This window comes from Bubalus bubalis, chromosome 1 (genome assembly GCF_019923935.1).
Source record: "Bubalus bubalis isolate 160015118507 breed Murrah chromosome 1, NDDB_SH_1, whole genome shotgun sequence".
Lineage (NCBI taxonomy): Eukaryota > Metazoa > Chordata > Mammalia > Artiodactyla > Bovidae > Bubalus > Bubalus bubalis.
The window spans coordinates 41,126,831-41,143,982 of NC_059157.1; the positions used below are offsets into that span (position 1 = coordinate 41,126,831).

At 40.5% G+C, this 17,152-nt stretch overlaps 1 protein-coding gene across 3 annotated transcripts in view; it reads left to right on the forward strand.

Annotated features, from left to right (window-relative positions):
• Positions 1 to 17,152, forward strand: part of CSMD1 (CUB and Sushi multiple domains 1) — a 2,066,326-nt gene that overhangs the window by 399,679 nt on the left and 1,649,495 nt on the right. The window contains exon 1 of one of the 3 annotated variants that reach the window (XM_044938996.2): positions 14,796 to 15,419. The exons of the other annotated variants lie outside the window; for them this stretch is intronic. Within the exon in view, the coding sequence (XP_044794931.2) occupies positions 15,355 to 15,419 (65 nt within the window). The 5' untranslated portion in view covers positions 14,796 to 15,354. Of the gene's footprint in view, positions 1 to 14,795; positions 15,420 to 17,152 lie in introns of those variants that run through there. 3 annotated transcript variants of the gene reach the window in all.

Consider the following 17,152-nt stretch of genomic DNA (forward strand, 5'->3'; position numbering starts at 1 on the left):
AAATGGATGTTGAATTTTGTCAAAGGTTTTTTCTGCATCTATTGAGATAATCATATGGTTTTCATCTTTCAATTTGTTAATGTAGTGTATTGCATTGATTGATTTGCAGATATTGAAGAACCTTGCATCCCTGGGATAAAGCCCACTTGGTCATGATTTATGATCTTTTAAACATGTTGTTGGATTCTGTTTGCTAGAATTTTGTTAAGGATTTTTGCATCTATGTTTATCAGTGATATTGGTCTGTAGTTTTCTTTTTTTGTGGCATCTTTGTCAGGTTTTGGTATTAGGGTGATGGTGGCCTCATAGAATGAGTTTGGAAGTTCACCTTCCTCTGCAATATTGTGGTGTTTTTTTCCATACATTGACATGAATCAGCCATGGGTGTACATGTGTCCCCTACCCTGACCCTCCCTCCCACTCCCTCCTCATCCCATCCCTCAGGGTCATTCCAGTGCACCAGCCCTGAGCACCCTGTCTCATGCATCAAACCTGGACTGGCGATCTATTTCACATATGGTAGTATACATGTTTCAACGATATTCTCTCAAATCATCCCACCCTCACCTTCTCCCACAGAGTCCAAAAGACTGTTCTATACATCTGTGCCTCTTTTGGTGTCTCACGTTACCATCTTTCAAAATTCCATATGTATGCATTAATATACTGTATTGGTGTTTTTTCTTTCTGACTTACTGTGCTCTGTCTGCTGATGGCCATCTAGGTTGCTTCCATGTCCTGGCTAATGTAAACAGTGCTGCGATGAACATTGGGGTACATGTGTCTCTTTCAATTCTGGTTTCCTTGGTGTGTATGCCCAGCAGTGGGATTACTGGGTCATATGGCAGCTCTGTTTACAGTTTTTTTAAGGAATCTCCACACTGTTCTCCATAGTGGCTATACTAGTTTGCATTCCCACCAACAGTATAAGAATGTTCCTTTTTCTGTGCACACTCTCCAGTATTTATTGTTTATAGACTTTTGTATAGCAGCCATTCTGACCAGTGTGAGATGGTACCTCATTGTGGTTTTGATTTGCATTTCTCTGATAATGAGTGCTGTTGAACATTTTTTTCCATGTGTTTGTTAGCCATTTGTATGTCTTCTTTGAAGAAATGTCTATTTAGTTCTTTGGCCCATTTTTTGATTGGGTCACTTTTTTCTTTCTTTCTGGAATTGAGCTGCAGGAGTTGTTTGTATATTTTTGAGATTAATTCTTTGTCAGTTGCTTCATTTAATATTATTTTCTCCCACTCTAAAGTTGTGGTCCATATACACAATAGAATATTACTCAGCTATTAAAAATAATGCATTTGAATCAGTTCTAATGAGGTGGATAAAACTGGAGCCTATTATACAGAGCAAAGTAAATCAGAAAGAAAAACACCAATACAGTATATTGAGCATTAAATGAAAACTTGTGAGCACGAAAGAAATGATTAGACTCAAATTAGGAATAGGAACCTGCTCCTAGATTATCTGGAATTAAAACTTTAGTTACTCATTGTTTTTTAATTAATTTTTATGGGTGTATAGTTGATTTACAATGTTATATTAGTAAAATGAATCAGTTATGCATATGTACATATCTACTATTTTTTAGATTCCATTCCTATAAACGTCATTATAGAGTATTCCCTGGTGTATACTTTGCTTCCCTTTTGGCTCAGACAGTAAAGAATCTGCCTGCAATGTGGGAGACCTGGATTTGATCCCTGGGCTGGGAAGAGTCCCTGGAGAAAGAAATGTCAACCCACTCCAATATTCTTGTCTGGAGAATCCCATGGCCAGAGGAGCCTTGCAAGCCTATGGGGTCGCAAAGAGTTGGACATGACTGAGCAACTAAGCACAGCACAACATTTCACATATAGTAGCACATATATTTCAATCACAATCTCCAAATTTATCTCTCCCTCCTTTTCTTTCTTTGTAACAATAAGTTTGTTTTCTACATCTGTGACTCTATTTCTGTATTGTAAATAGATTCACAAGTACTATTTTCTTTTTTTAGATTCCACATATAAGTCATATACAGTATTTGTCTTTCTCTATCTTGCTTACTGCACTCAATATGACAATCTCTTAAGTCCATAAATGCCACTGCAAATGGCATTATTTTTTTCTTTTTTTATAGTTGAGTAATATGCTATTGTGTGTGTGTGTTTGTGTGTGTGTGTGTGTGTGTATACCACATCATATTTACCCATTCCTCCATGGATGGATATTTAGGTTGCTTCCATGTCCTGGTTATTGTGAATAGTGTTGCTGTGAACATTAGGGTACATGTATCTTTTCAAGTTATGTTTTTTGTTTTGTTTTGTTTTTTAATAGATATGTCCAGGAGTAGGACTGCTGTATTATATGGTAGCTCTATTTTTAGGTTTTGAAGGAACCTACATACTGTTCTCCATAGTGGTTGTATCAGTTTATATTCCTCCAATAATGTAGGAGGGTTACCTTTTCTCTACACCCTCTCTTGCATTTATTGTTTGTAGATTATTTGATGATGACAGTGTTGACTAGTGTGAGGTGATACCTCATTGAAGTTTTGATTTGGATTTCTCTAATAGTTAGTTATGTTGAGCACATTTTCATGTGCCTCTTGGCCATCTGTATGTCTTCTTTAGAGAAATGTCTATTTAGATCTTCAGCCCATTTTTTGATTGGGTGTTTTTTGTTTGTTTTATATTGAGCTTCATGAGCTGTTTTAACATTTTAGAAGTTAACGCATCATTGGTCACTTAATTTGCAAATATTTTCTTCCATTCTGTATGTTGCCTTTTCGTTTTGTTTACTATTTCCTTTACTGTGCAAAAGCTTTAAGTTTAATTAGGTCCAATTTGCTTATTTTTGTTTTTATTTTCATTACTGTAGGAGTAGATCAAAAAAGACCTTACTGTGATTTATGTCAGAGAGTGTTCTGGCTATGTCTTCCTCTAAGAGATTTATAGTATCTGGTCTTACTTTTCAGTCTTCAATCCATTTTGAGTTTATTTTCTGTATGATGTTAGAGAATGCTCTAATTTCATTCTTTTACATGTAGCTTCCAGTTTTCCCAGCACCATTTATTGAAGAGACTTTTTTCTCTGTTTTATACTCTTGCCTCCTTTTGGTAGATTAATTGACCATAGGTAAGTGGTTTTATCTCTGGCCTTTCTTTCCTGTTCCATTGATCTATATTTCTGTTTTTGTGCCCTTGCTGTTTTTTTATGAGCTGTCATGTTACTGCTATTTTTTAAATCTCTGGCCATATTGACTCTGTAGTTTCTCTTGATTCTCAAATCTCCACGGAAGTCCCACCAGGTGGTCATAAAACCCTAAACATTTTATTTTGCAGTATCTCTCTTTAAACCACAGCCTGTTTTGATCCTCACAGAAAATGCTCCATGAAGGCCCTGTCCTGTCCAAGGTTCACCCTACATAGGGGTTGACCGATATACTGAGACAATGATATGTGGCTGCAGGCTCACCCTCTCTAATCCTGAGACAGTTGCTGTGCTCCCGTCTGCATTCTATGTTGCCAGTAAGAAGAACACTCTAGTCAACATGACCCTGATATTAAAGGAACCCTCCAATCTGACCCCAAACTATTAAACATGTCTGCCCTCCAGTCTCTTCCATGTTTTCCCTGTAGTGTTTCAGTCCACTCTGGCTGTTATAACAGGATATACCATGGACTGGGAGGTTAAATAACAATGGACATTTATTCCCCATAGTTCTGGAGGCAAAAAGTTCAAGATTAAGTTGCCAGCAAAATTTGTGTCTAACGAGGGCCTGTTTCTTTGTTCATAGGGGCTATCTGTGTCTCTGCTGTCAGTGTCTTCATGTGGTAAAAAGGGCTGGGGAACTCTCCAAGGTCTCTCATAGAAGAGTGCTAATCATAATCATGAGAACTCCACCCTCCCTAGTGTTAGTCACTCAGTTGTGAACGACTCTTTGCAATCCATGGACTGTAACCTGCCAGGCTCCTCGGTCCATGGGATTTCCCAGGCAAGAATACTGGAGTGGTTTCCATTCCCTTCTCCAGGGAGTCTTCCTGACCCTGGGTCTCCTGTATTGCAGGAAGATTATTTGCCATCTGAGCCACCAAGGAAGTCCCTCACCCTTCCGGGAAGCCCCCCACACTCCCTAATCACTAACCACTTCCTAGAGCCTCCACCTTCAAATGCCAACACATTAGCAGTGGGGGAGAATGTGAATTTGCTGGGGCGGGGGGGTGAGGTGGGTTCAGTCTATGAATATATTTTAGGGGACATATTTACTTAAATGGGTCTATGAGTTATTCCTTGTTCTGATCTTGTAAGAAAATATAATATACTACAATATTCCTCATCTTTCACTCTGCTTGCCTAAGTTATATTCAACTTTTAAAACCGATTGCATATTATTTTTATTAATATTTCACAAAATTGTCCCTGTGCATCCCAAGTTAAAAAATGACACCCCTCCAACAAGTCCTTTTTTTTTTTTTAAGTCTTAATGCCTTTAGCACTTGCTACTAACATAGACCTTGAATCATATATTCCTTTGAAATCACAATATCTCTGATGTTGCCTTTGTTGAAGGTTGTATATATCTTTGTGTGTTCTAATATGGCAAATAGAACATACATCCTCCAAGGCCAATAACTGTGCTGTAACTATCTTCTCTGATGAAAACAGATACTTCAGTTTAAAATAGTCAATAAATCTTCATGGAACAATTTTGATTTAATTCCCGATTCAGGACCACCCCTCACTGAACTCTGTGTGTCTAACCCAACATGACTTAAATATAACTGTCTCCTCTAAGTGAGCATAGAGACAGTCATATCTTGTAGACATTCTCTAAATTAGAAGTTGTATTTCAATTTGTCCCCAAATCTAAAATAATTGAAGTTGACATCAATTTCCAAGTGTAATAACATTATAATATCAAACTTGGAAAGTAAATCCCATTATAACTTCAAAAAGTAAATAAAAGTGGACTTATGAAGGAATACTGTGCCATGCAGAAGTGGAAAATCAGCATATTTATTCCATGATTATTACAAGTTCTAGGAAAATAGCTGTGACAGACTTCTTCGCTCTATCTTCCTCTCACTTTTACAGGATTACCCCTAATTTTCTGCATTGATGGTGATGAAGAGGTAAGAGATGACTGTGATAGGGCCATGAAAGTCAGAAAATCATGACTGGGTGATGCTGAGGTATCAGTCTTGTTTTGTTTTTTCAAGGAAATGTGGTTGAATGTGTTACTGAAGGAATTTGTATAATATTAACTCTATCTGGTGATGTTTAGAACTTGAGAACTTTTAAGAGCTAATAAGGGGGTTTGATGGCATTTGGATTAAATTAGGCTAAAGGCCCAGCAGTGTCAAAATTCCACCCTACTCTCCCCCATTGTCATTATGAGGTCCTAGGGAGCCATTCACAGACCCATAGTTGGATAAAAATCAAAGCATCATTTTATTTTTAGCTTGATTGGTGCCTAATGTCCCATGTAAGACTCTGAGAAACATAGGATGAAAAAATAGGATAAAAGCTTCTGGAGTATTGTATTCATAACAATGACATCTTAGTATCTCATCGCATGCGGCCAGCCATGTGGTCAGGGACTAGAAAGGATGAGGCAGTACCATCAGACCAGCACGCCCTGGAGAGATGGCCTTCCAGTCTGTGAGAGGCAGCAGAAGGGCCCGCTCCGCAGGGTGGACGTCTCAGGCTGTCAAAGCCCAGCGGCCCCACCAGCGCTTCAGTTCAGTTCAGTTCAGTTCAGTTCATTTCAGTCGCTCAGTCATGTCCGACTCTTTGCGATCCCATGAATTGCAGCATGCCAGGCCTCCCTGTCCATCACCAACTGCTGGAGTTCACTCAAACTCACGTCCATCAAGTTGGTGATGCCATCCAGCCATCTCGTTCTCTGTCGTCCCCTTCTCCTGCCCCCAATCCCTCCCAGCATCAGAGTCTTTTCCAATGAGTCAACTCTTTGCATGAGGCGGCCAAAGTACTGGAGTTTCAGCTTTAGCATCATTCCTTCCAAAGAACACCCAGGGCTGAGCGCTTAGGGATCCTATCAAACAGGCCCTCCTGTCCGAGAGGGGGCGCTGCAGAGAGGCTGTGGGGGACAGCGACAGTGTTCCTTCCTCTCCTACAAACCTATCATGTTTCGATGAGTCTGTGAATCTGTCAGCCACGGTCACTATTCTTTGTACATATTGTAAGACGGTGAAATTAAAAATCATTTGATACAGCATCCAAATTCCCTTCCTGAGCATATGCTTTATATTAGTAGCTCATGGTCAAGATAAATGTCACTGGGTAAGGTTGAGTCCATTGGTTTATTTTTTTAAGTTGGTGGTCTGCAGCTGGCTAGTGTTGAAGAGAAGACCAGTAAAATCAAAGACTCAAGGATCCAACTGAGGCCTAAACATATATTTCTGTTTGCATTTATATAGAAATATGTACTTGTTTGCTTACCAAGTGGCACTAATGGTAAAGAACCTGCCTGCCAATGCAGGAGACATAAGAGACACAGGTTCAATCCCTAGTTTGGGAAGATACCCTGGAGGAGGGCGTGGCAACACACTCCATTATTCTTGCCTGGAGAATCCCACGGACAGAGAAGCCTGGCAGGCTGCAGTCCATAGGGTCACAAAGAGTCAGACATGACTGAGGCGACTTAACATGCATGCACACATGTAGTTGTATATAATCTTCTCAGTTGATTTTAATGTGCAACAACTCATTAAAAACTGCATGTACTTTTTCATAAGACTCATTTATTAACAAAAAATGACTAAACTGCTAATAATGAGAGATTCTGGAAATAAAATATGAAGCGTTTAAAGGAGATAGGCAGAAATATGTTTGCAAAACTACAAGCAAGTTTTAACATGTATTTGGATTCTGTTCACTACTATCCATGCTGCAGTGGTGTTTTTACATGAGCCAAAATGAATGGTTTATTTCATTATCCTGGTCATTTTGGAAGTAATAAATCATATTAATATGGGCAACTGAGTGTTTTCAGTAACCATGAATATATGTATGGGGAACATATTTCCCAACCCCCCAAATACTAGGACAGATTTCTTGTATAAATGTAGACATATGGAAAGCCACTCAGAGTTACAGAGAGAGGATGAAAGGACAGGAAGACTAACAGATAACTTGCAACATGACCCTGTTTTTAGCAGACAAATCTATTTTGAGGTCTTGGTGACAGAAACATGAAAGTAGACACAGTTTTATAAAATACAAAATCTTGTCTTCCCTGCTTAAAACAAAATTAACATGTTGGACCATCAATTTAAATATTAATATGTAATGATAAAAATACTAACAAGAACTACTTCAGTATACATAACTTAGAAGTTATGGAGAAAATGACTGAAGAATTGGACATCCTGAAATTTAAAATCCAAAAACAAAATTGAGAAAAAGAATTTGAAGTAGTGTGAAACACAAGGGACTATTTTCTTAATTTATGACATGTACTCCCAGAACTGTGAGGAATGAAATAAATCCTTTAATTGAAAATCAGGTAAAAATATGAATAAGGAGTTCAAATATAAGCCATCCATGGTAATAAGTATATTTAAGGCAAATTAAAACAATAATGCAATATAATATCTCACCACTCTGAATGGAAAAACTTAAAATATTTTTGGTAACGCAGAGTTTTTGACATACTTAGACAAATGCCTTTATATCCTGTTGGTAAAGTTATGAATTGCAGCCATTACTTTTGGACAGAAATTTTGATATTTCTCTCAAAAAACTGTTAATGCAAGCTGTCTCTTTCAGCAAGGCTATTCTATGTAAGAATTTATTATACAAAACTACCATGAAATATACATGGAATGAAATGCTGATGGGTGCATTTTGATAGCATTAAAAACAAATTCAAAAATGTATTTTTTTATTTTATAAGAAGGTCTATCTTTCTAGGTTAGAGGATGCATGTATTACAGTGTACTATGAAAAAATAATAAATGAGATCTTTATTTGCTAGCATGAAGAAATTTCTCAGTATATACTTCTCTGGTGGCTCAGCTGGTAAAGAATCCACCTGCAATGGGGGAGACCTGGGTTCAATCCCTGGGTTGGGAAGATCCTCTAGAGAAGGGTTACAGCTACCCACTCCAGTATTCTGGCCTGGATAATTCCATGGACTATAGTCAGACATAATTGAGCGACTTTCACTATAGGTAACACTTATGAATTATAGCAGTATCGGTGTTGAATTGTTCTCAATGTTTTATTTTCTTGAATAAATGACATGTAATATCTAATAAAACACCATCTGGAATTTTGGATGCTGGCGGGACCCAGAGTATCCCTTCCTTATATATATTCAATAATTGCAGCACATTGTAGTGATTGCAAGGATGCCGTCAGAAGGAGAATCAGGGCATCTATCCAGCCTGAGGGCTGCCTTCCAGCCATTGTCATTTTAATCAGGATAAAATGCTGCCTTAATCCAGAAAAGGTATGGCTCTCCTGGTGTTCAAGGCAGGCTAGGAGTAGGGGAGGTTTTGTTTTTACTGTTGTTGCTCTTTTCTCTTTTTTTCCAGAATTCAGATGCAGTTGATGTACAATATTATATGACTTTCAGGCATATATCAGAGCAATTCAGAATTTTTAAAAATTATATACTCTATTGATAATTATTGTAAACTTGGCTGTACTCCTTGTGTTATACAATATATATATACTGCTCATTTATTGTATACATAGTAGTTTGTACACATATTAAACACTAGTTTCATTTCCCTGGGTTTGTTTCTATTTTGTTATACTTATATTCACATGTGTTTTTTTTTTTTTTTAATAGTTTAGATTCCACATACTAGTGAAGACATACGGTATTTGTCTTTCTCTGACATTTCATTTTGCATACTGCCCTACAGGTCCATCCACGTTGTTGCAAATGGCAAAAATTCATTCCTTTTTATGGCTGAGTTGTTTTCTAATATATACATATACCACATCTTCCTTATGCATTTATCTGTCATTGGGCACTTGGGTTGCTTCTGTATCTTGGCTCTTGTAAATAATGATGCTGTGAATGTTGGGACGCGTATATCTATTTGAATTAGCATTTGGGTGATTTTGAGTTTCGTAAGTATGTGTGCTCTGCCTCTGGACTTCTTATGGAGGCAATTATCTGTATGTCTATGAATATCTGTATCTTAATATTTTTCCACTCACTCTCTCATATATATATATACATATATATACATGCTGCTGCCAAGTCGCTTCAGTCGTGTCTGACTCTGTGCGACCCCATGGACTTCAGCCTACCAGGCTTCTCCGTCCATGGGATTCTCCAGGCAAGAACACTGGAGTGGGTTGTCATTTCCTTCTCCAATGCATGAAAGTGGAAAGTGAAAGTGAAGTCACTCAGTTGTGTCTGACTCTTAGTGATCCCATGGACTGCAGCCCACCAGGCTCCTCCATCCATGGGATTTTCCGTGCAACCGTACTGGAGTGGGGTGCCATTGCCTTCTCCCTATATATACATAGATATATGTATATATATGTATATCAATATTTCTCAACCAGAAGCAATCTTATGCCATAGTGAACGTTTGGTAATGTCTAGAGACATTCTTGTTTGACACAGTTGGGTGGGGGTCCACTGGGTATGGAGGTATGGTACATGCTGATAGATGCCTTAAGACACACAAGACAGCCCCATGTGACAGAGGATTGTCTGCTATGAAATGTCAAAAATTCTGAGGATGAAACCCCCTGATCTGAAGCAGTAAACCATCTGTTTAGGACCATCTGTAGCTGTAACCATCTATATCTGCAGGTCTGCCTCTACTTGCCTTTCTATGTTGTTTCTCTATGCAGAGAATAACTCAAGCTGAAAGAGGTAAATGAGAATGCTCTGAAACTGACAGTTCTATCTTTGCATGTAGAGGTAACCAGGCAGATGGGCTGATTGAATTGAACAGAAATGAGGGGTCTCCTGTAGGACTGTGTCAGCAAGGAAGTGGGATTTCTAACATATCATTGTTTAGTCGCTAAGTTGTGTCCAAATCTTCGCAACCCCATGAACTACAGAATGCCAGGCTTCCCTGTCTTTCACTATCTCATGGAGTTTTCTTGAACTCATATCCATTGAGTCAGTGATGCCATCCAACCATCTTATTCTCTGTCACTGCCTTCTCCTCCTGCCCACAGTCTTTCCCAGCATCAGGGTCTCTTCCAGTGAGTCGGCTCCTCATGTCAAATGGCCAAAGTATAGGAGCTTCAGCTTCAATATCAGTCCTTCCAATGAATATTCAGGGTTGATTTCTTTTAGAATTTACTGGTTTGATCTCCTTGCAGTCCAAGGGACTGTCAAGAGTCTTCTGTAGGATACAGGATGCTAGGGGCTGGTGCACTGGGATGACCCAGAGGGATGGTATGAGGAGGGAGGTGGGAGGGGGGTTCAGATTCATGTTAATGTATGGCAAAACCAATATGATATTGTAAAGTAATTAGCCTCCAATTAAAATAAATAAATTTATATTAAAAAAAAAGAGTCTTCTTCAGTACCACAATTTGAAAGCATCAAGTTCTTTGGCACTGAGCCTTCTTTATGGTACACCATAAAAGGATCACCTAATTTCACCAAGAATCATTGTTACTTTATGTCTCAAAAGGAAATAAAATTGTTATTATTATTTCAGTCTTTGGTTTCTGGGAAAAGGAACATAAAGGTGTCCAAAAGTCAGTAAGATATTAATTGACTTTTATTATTGTACATGATAGTGAATCTGCAAAGGGGTTGTTCAAATGGCTTACTGGGAAGCCATCCATCACAAAGAGCAAGCAGGAGCTATAAATAACCAGATTTCTTAGAATTTACAGGATTTTAAATGAATTTTATGTGGATGACTGTTGCCGAAATCCTGGCCTCTGTTCTCCAGTGCTGAATAGAAACACAGAGACCGAGTTTCAGGTGAAATAGAAGAGTAACTTTTATTGCTTTGCCAGGCAAAGGGGGGCGCAGTGGTCTCATGACCTGAAAACCATGTGACCCACCCTGGTGGAGTTTGTGAGGAGTTTTATAGTGTTCGAGGAACGGGGCATGATCAGCTCATGGACAGTTCTTGGATTGGTTGGCATCAAGGTGAAGTTTCAAGCATCATCAACCTTCTATTTTCAACCAGTTGAGGGTCTATGTTCTTGTGGTCAGCAGGTTTCATTGGAGCGGGGGTAGGCTTCCTGTAAAAACAACTTAGGGATGTGTATCAGACCTTTATCTGTATCTTTCAGGGAACTGGAAGTTTGGTGATTCTGTTATGTTGCAGAATTATAGTAGAAATTTTTACCAGTTCTTTAGCCCAACACTTATTCTTTGTTTCTGCATCTTCACCTTTCCCAATCATTAACTCTTGAGTCAGCATTTTACTTCAGAAGATAAGGACACAGGGCCTTGTACACAGCTTCATGAACAGATGTGTAGTTGAATGATTTTTACGTTTAAAATATACTCCCCCCCCCACTTGCCTCTTTTAGGTGTTTAGGTAGCAAAATGTTTGCTGATTTTTCCTTATATCCCCATCCAACACTTAGAATACATTAAACAAATTTATTTTGATTGAATACATGTACATTAGTTGTTTCTAAAATAATTTTAAAGGAATTAAGTCTATATACAAACATATATTATGCATTTTAATTCACAACATTTAAAAGGCAGAATAGGATATTACTTAGAACTTAAAATAATTATTTCCTTTACTATAGTAAACACAGCCACCCTCCCTGTGCATATAAATGTGATTGACTTTGTATCTGAATGTACTGAAATATGGGGCTTCCCAGGTGGCACTAGTGGTAGAGAATCTGCCTGCCGATGCAGGAGACAGGAGAGATTTGGTTTGAGCCCTGGATCAAGAAGATCCCCTGGAGGAAAGCATGACAACCCACTCCAGTATCCTGGCCTAGGGAATCCCATGAACAGAGGAGTCTGGCAGGTTACAGTCTGTAGAATCACAAAGAGTTGGACACGACTGAAGCAACTTAGGACAAACACACGTACTGAAATATAATCAAAAGGCAAATATATATATATCTCTTAGAACCCCTCTCCCAACCTTTAAAATATTACTGTTATCCTAGAGTAATCTTGATATTTACACATGATGAACTTGTGCATTTAACTAGCCAAAAGCATTATGTATGAAAATTGTATAAGTGATTAAGAGTTTTTACAGTTCAGAAGCCTCTAAATTTAGTAAATTCTTTCAAATAAGATCACTAGAAGCAGAAATATTGGTCCCTCTTTCTGAACCTCAATTTTATATCTCCCCAGCTTACCTCTTAGAACCTTAAGTATTTACTCAAGCAGAGTTCAGAAACTTGCTCATAGATTCCAGGTGGCAGATACAAGTGCATAAAACCTTCAGAGCCTTTCTTTAGTTCATCCTTGCCCTGAAGGATGAACCAGCTTGGGGAGGATCCTTAAGTGAGTGGGAAATAAAACCTGCCCATGTGAACTTCCTCAGAAGGTTGCAGAGCTCTCCCCTTCCAACCTGGGCCCCCTGGGTCACCGACCCTAAATGGATTTCCTTGGCTTCATGCCGAGGAGCCAGCTTTTGTTGGTCTCTGACTTACAATCAGTGGAAAATGAGACGAGTTTCTCTCTGAACCTTACCCTCAGTACAATTTCCCAAGCTCCAGGATTGTATTGATCCCACACTAAATCCTTAAACGGAAGATGTAGGGTCATGGCTATAGTTAGACTATACTACTCACTACCGTATACTTTATCACTGACATCTGTTAAACTTTCTACTTTAGAAATTGCTAGTATAAACCAAAATCTGTATAGCTGGCTTCCTGCTTCAAGGAAACAGCGCCCCCTCCCACCATAAACAGGAGGTGAGTTCCACTTGAGAGAGAATTGGAGTAAACAGGAAAGAACACCAGTGTATGTTTCATATAACCTATCACTTTTCAGTCCAAAGAGGAGAACTGAGATATACAAAACTGGGGCCTCCCAAAAGTTTCTCAAAGTGTTTTCCTTCAAGGAGACAGCAGCTCAGTTTCTCATAGCTGTTCTTGGACCCTCTGTGGCTATTTCTGTTCTCATTATATCACATCTTATAGATCCATGATCATCCCATTGACAAATGTACCAAGCTAGTCCTGAATATAATAAGGTGCATTCACCACCACATTTTTTTGCTTACCTTTAAAAGTTTTCATATTTTATGTGCCTAAGAGTCAGATTTTTTTTTATATTTCTAAAATTCAAATGCTTCATGTATATATAGAACTTTCTAACAGATATAGGTAGACAAATATTGCCTTTGAAAAGTGAGAATGAAGGTGAGAAGGAAGTGGCCAGTAACTTACAAAGATGGATTCCTTGTAACTTACAAAGGTGGGTAGCTGTAACTCACAGAGATGGAGGAGTTGTAACTTACAGAGGTGAGGGAGTTGAAAGCATTTATATCATCAAACTGATATGTTTATGCTCATTGAAATTGGAAGCACTGTCCAAGAGTCGACTGCTTTCAAATGTAACACATACCGCTCACATAAGGACCTTGAAGGGATCCTTTACACTGCAAAGGGATCCTTTACCCTCTAGATGAGGCTTTATAGCCTCATATACTATAGCCCTCATATTTCATGATTTCCAGAAAATATCATGCATATTTTTTAAAAGATAATAGATGAATAAGTTATTCACTACACACTTTGGGTGTCAGTTTTCTTTATTTAGTGACTTTTGTACATCAAACGCATATTTTAAATAATGGGTGTGTGTGCACGTTTCCCTGAAAACTGCAAGCCGAAGGCACAGCATTTCAGGGAAACACTCGGGGCCAGAAAAGGACGTGGTGGGAAAGATTGAGGGGTATTGAGGGAAGAGCCACAGAAAAGGAAGGTTTGTGTCTGAGCTGATGAGTCATGGCCACTGAGTGGTAAGCAGTGTGGCTTGGTTCTGTCCATGTGCTATGGGGTCCCTGGTTTCCTTCCACATCTCTTTGACCCCTACATCTGAGAACTCTTTCTCTTTCCAAATGTCCCGGTCATGTTTCCCACTTTCTCAAGCTCTCAATCAAGTAAACAGCAAACACACTGAATGAAAAACAAAGTGATGATGAAACAGCATCCATCCTGAGATCATTTGCAAAGATGAAGATTGTCCCCGCCATCCCCTTTCAGTGTCAAGGCGTGGATGTGTGAATCTCAGGCCACCTACCCTCACCCCAACACACACACCATTTGTCATTCAATCACTAAGTCATGTTCAACTCTTTGTAACCCATGGACTGCAGCACACCAGGCTGCCCTGTCTCCCGGAGTTTGTTCAAACATGTGTCCATTGAGTCAGTGATGCCATCCAAACATCTCATCCCCTGTTGCTCCCTTCAGTCTTTCCCAGCATCAGGGTCTTTTTCAGCGAGTCAGCCCTTTCCATCAGGTGGACAAAGTAGTGGAGCTTAATTGCCTACTATGGACGTTGCACTAACCTGCAAAGGCCACAGTGGGCACACCTGTCACTAAGGGGTCTTCCTTTGCCACTTACTACATCAGCTCCTTGAACTCACAGGCTGGCTGGAGAAAGACAGACAGAAAGAGAGAGAGAGAGAGAGAATGTGTGTATGTGTGTGTGCATGCACTCAGTCCTATCTGAGTCTTTGTGACCCCAGGGACTGTAGTTCGCCAGGTTCCTCTGTCCATGGGATTTCTCAGGCAAGAATACTGGAGTGGGTTGCAATTTTCTCCTCCAGGGGATCTTCTCAATCCAGGGATTATAACCCAGTCTTTTACATCTCCTGCACTGGCAGGTAGGAGGAGGATGTAGGCACCTGAACAGAGCAGGTGCAAGGCAGCAGGTGAGGTAAGGTGGATGTAGATGCAGGACCTCTTCCCCAGCTCTGGCCAGTGGCCACCCAGCACAGACGGGATCTGAGTGCCACAGCTGCTTCCAATTGCTTCTCCGCTCAGGGAGGTTCCTGCAGGGAACAGGTGACTCAGGCCCGTGGTCTCCCAAGAGCCCCTGAGGTCAGTGTTCTGCCAGAGGGTGGCTCCTGCAGTGGTTCCCTGTGGGCTCTGGTTCTTTCCGCCACTGAGCACATTCACGGGTGCATCCCGGGCATCCTCTCCTGCCCATCTCTTTGCAGGACCCACACTTGCTGCCCTGGAAGCTTCAGGCCACACACATTTCTGTTTGCCTTCCTGGAGCCCATAGTCAGTCGGCTGCCAGGACCAGGCCCACCCTGCGGGAAGCCCCTACAGAGCTCAAAGGAGATTTCTTGCTGGAGGGGCCTATGTATGGGCTGGATGTGAACTTGGGGCCAGAGAGTGCAACTCTGGAGGTCCTCTCTGGGGAAAGGACTTGAAAGCAGCAACAATGATCTCCGGAGGCATCCAAACACCCCAGAGCTGTGAGGAGGAGCAGCAGGCCCAAGGATGCAAGTGAGTGTAGGGGGTTTTCTTACTTGGGGTTGTGTGTTTGCATTGGCCTTGATGTTCACTGGCTGCCCAGAGTGCAGGGAATGGACCGCACCCCGGGGCTTTGTGCAGAGCTGTAGCTAAGACACCTTTGTGCAGGAGCCCTGGCTAGGACACTTGGGACTACAGAGTAAGAGCCCTGGCCCCAGCTTGTGCTGGGAGGGTGTCTTTTGTTGAAAATTTTCCTGGGTTTGGCATGAGAATGGCTGCTAAGCCGTGGATTGGCTTCAGATTGCTGTCTTGGGAAGTTGGTTTGTATAGCTGCATTGGGGGCCCACCTAGAGCATCTGGGGTGAGGTCCCCATGGAGGAGGGTGCAGTGTGAATGCACCAGGTGGGGGCAGAGCTCCAGTGCCCTTCCTTTTAGCTACCTGGGCAGATAAAAGTGACCCAGTCTGTGGTTTGCCTGGACTAGGGGTCTGTGGGCTTTGGAAAGCCTGGCACTGGGGTCTGGAGGAAGAGGAGGCTGTGCACAGGCCACTGAGGGTGACCAGAGCTGACAGAAGCAGGGTATCAGGTGTGCTTGCATGAGGGGCCATGGTCAGACCCTCATTGTTTCTGTTTAAATATATTTATTTGGCTGTGTCGGGTCTTAGTTCCTGCACACAGGATCGTCATTGTTTTATTATTAAAAAAGAAAGAAAAGTAAAAAGACATACAGTGCAGGAAGTATATGTGGGCAGCAGCAGCTTGAGGCCTCTGCCCTGAAAGGTTAATTAACAATCCCAGCCTTGTCAATTCCATCTGTTGGTAATTCCAGGGTAATGAGAGGAGATGGCTGCGAAACACCTGGCCCCAGAATAGCTGGGGACCATCTAGGTTTCGGTTACTTCCCTTGGAAGACAGAGAGGTTTGAAAAGATTTCAAAGGTATCTTCTGGAATAGAGCTCGCTGTGTCTTATGACACCTTGCATTGCAGTGACATGGTTTGTCATATCATGTATTTAAATGTTTTCAGTCACTTTAATAAAGTTTGTAATCACTAGTGTATTATGTTTTCACTCACTGTAAGTGAATGACATTTGTATAATTACTAGGTAGTGGATTTGTCAAGTTTTTTTTTTTTTTTCCCCTCTGAAAACCTAGTGTTTCCTGAGTTAGGACTCTGGTATGTAAATAACCCCACGTGGTTGGGATGCAGTCTAGATTCCTGTACACAAGAGCTGGAGACAGCATTTTGGACAATTGTTTTAATTTCTCTGGGTAAATACTTAGGAATGGAATAGGTGGGTCTTATGATAAGCTTATGAGGGTTTCCCAGGGGCACTAGGGGTAAAGAATCCGCTTGCCAGTGCAGGAGACACAGGTTTGATCCCTGGGTTGGGAACGTCACCCGGAGAAGGAAATTGCAACACAGTTCAGTATTTTATTGGCTGGAAAACACTAAGGACAGAGAAGCCTGGCAGGCTACAGCCCATGGGGTTTCAAAGAGTTGGACATGTCTGAACATCTGAACACAGTATTAATGGTTTATACTTTCTTGAAGTGGCCAAAACACTTCCCATGGGGTGTAATTTTTTGCATTCCCATCAAAAGTTGTGAATTCTAGTTGTTTCACATCTTTGTAGTCCATACATCTGCTCTTTAATTTTGGTCACTCTAATGAGTACATTATGGAGTATTACTTTCTTGTGTTTTAATTAGCATTTTTGATGTTAGGATCTTTTCATGTGCTCACTGGTCATTCGTGTATCTTTG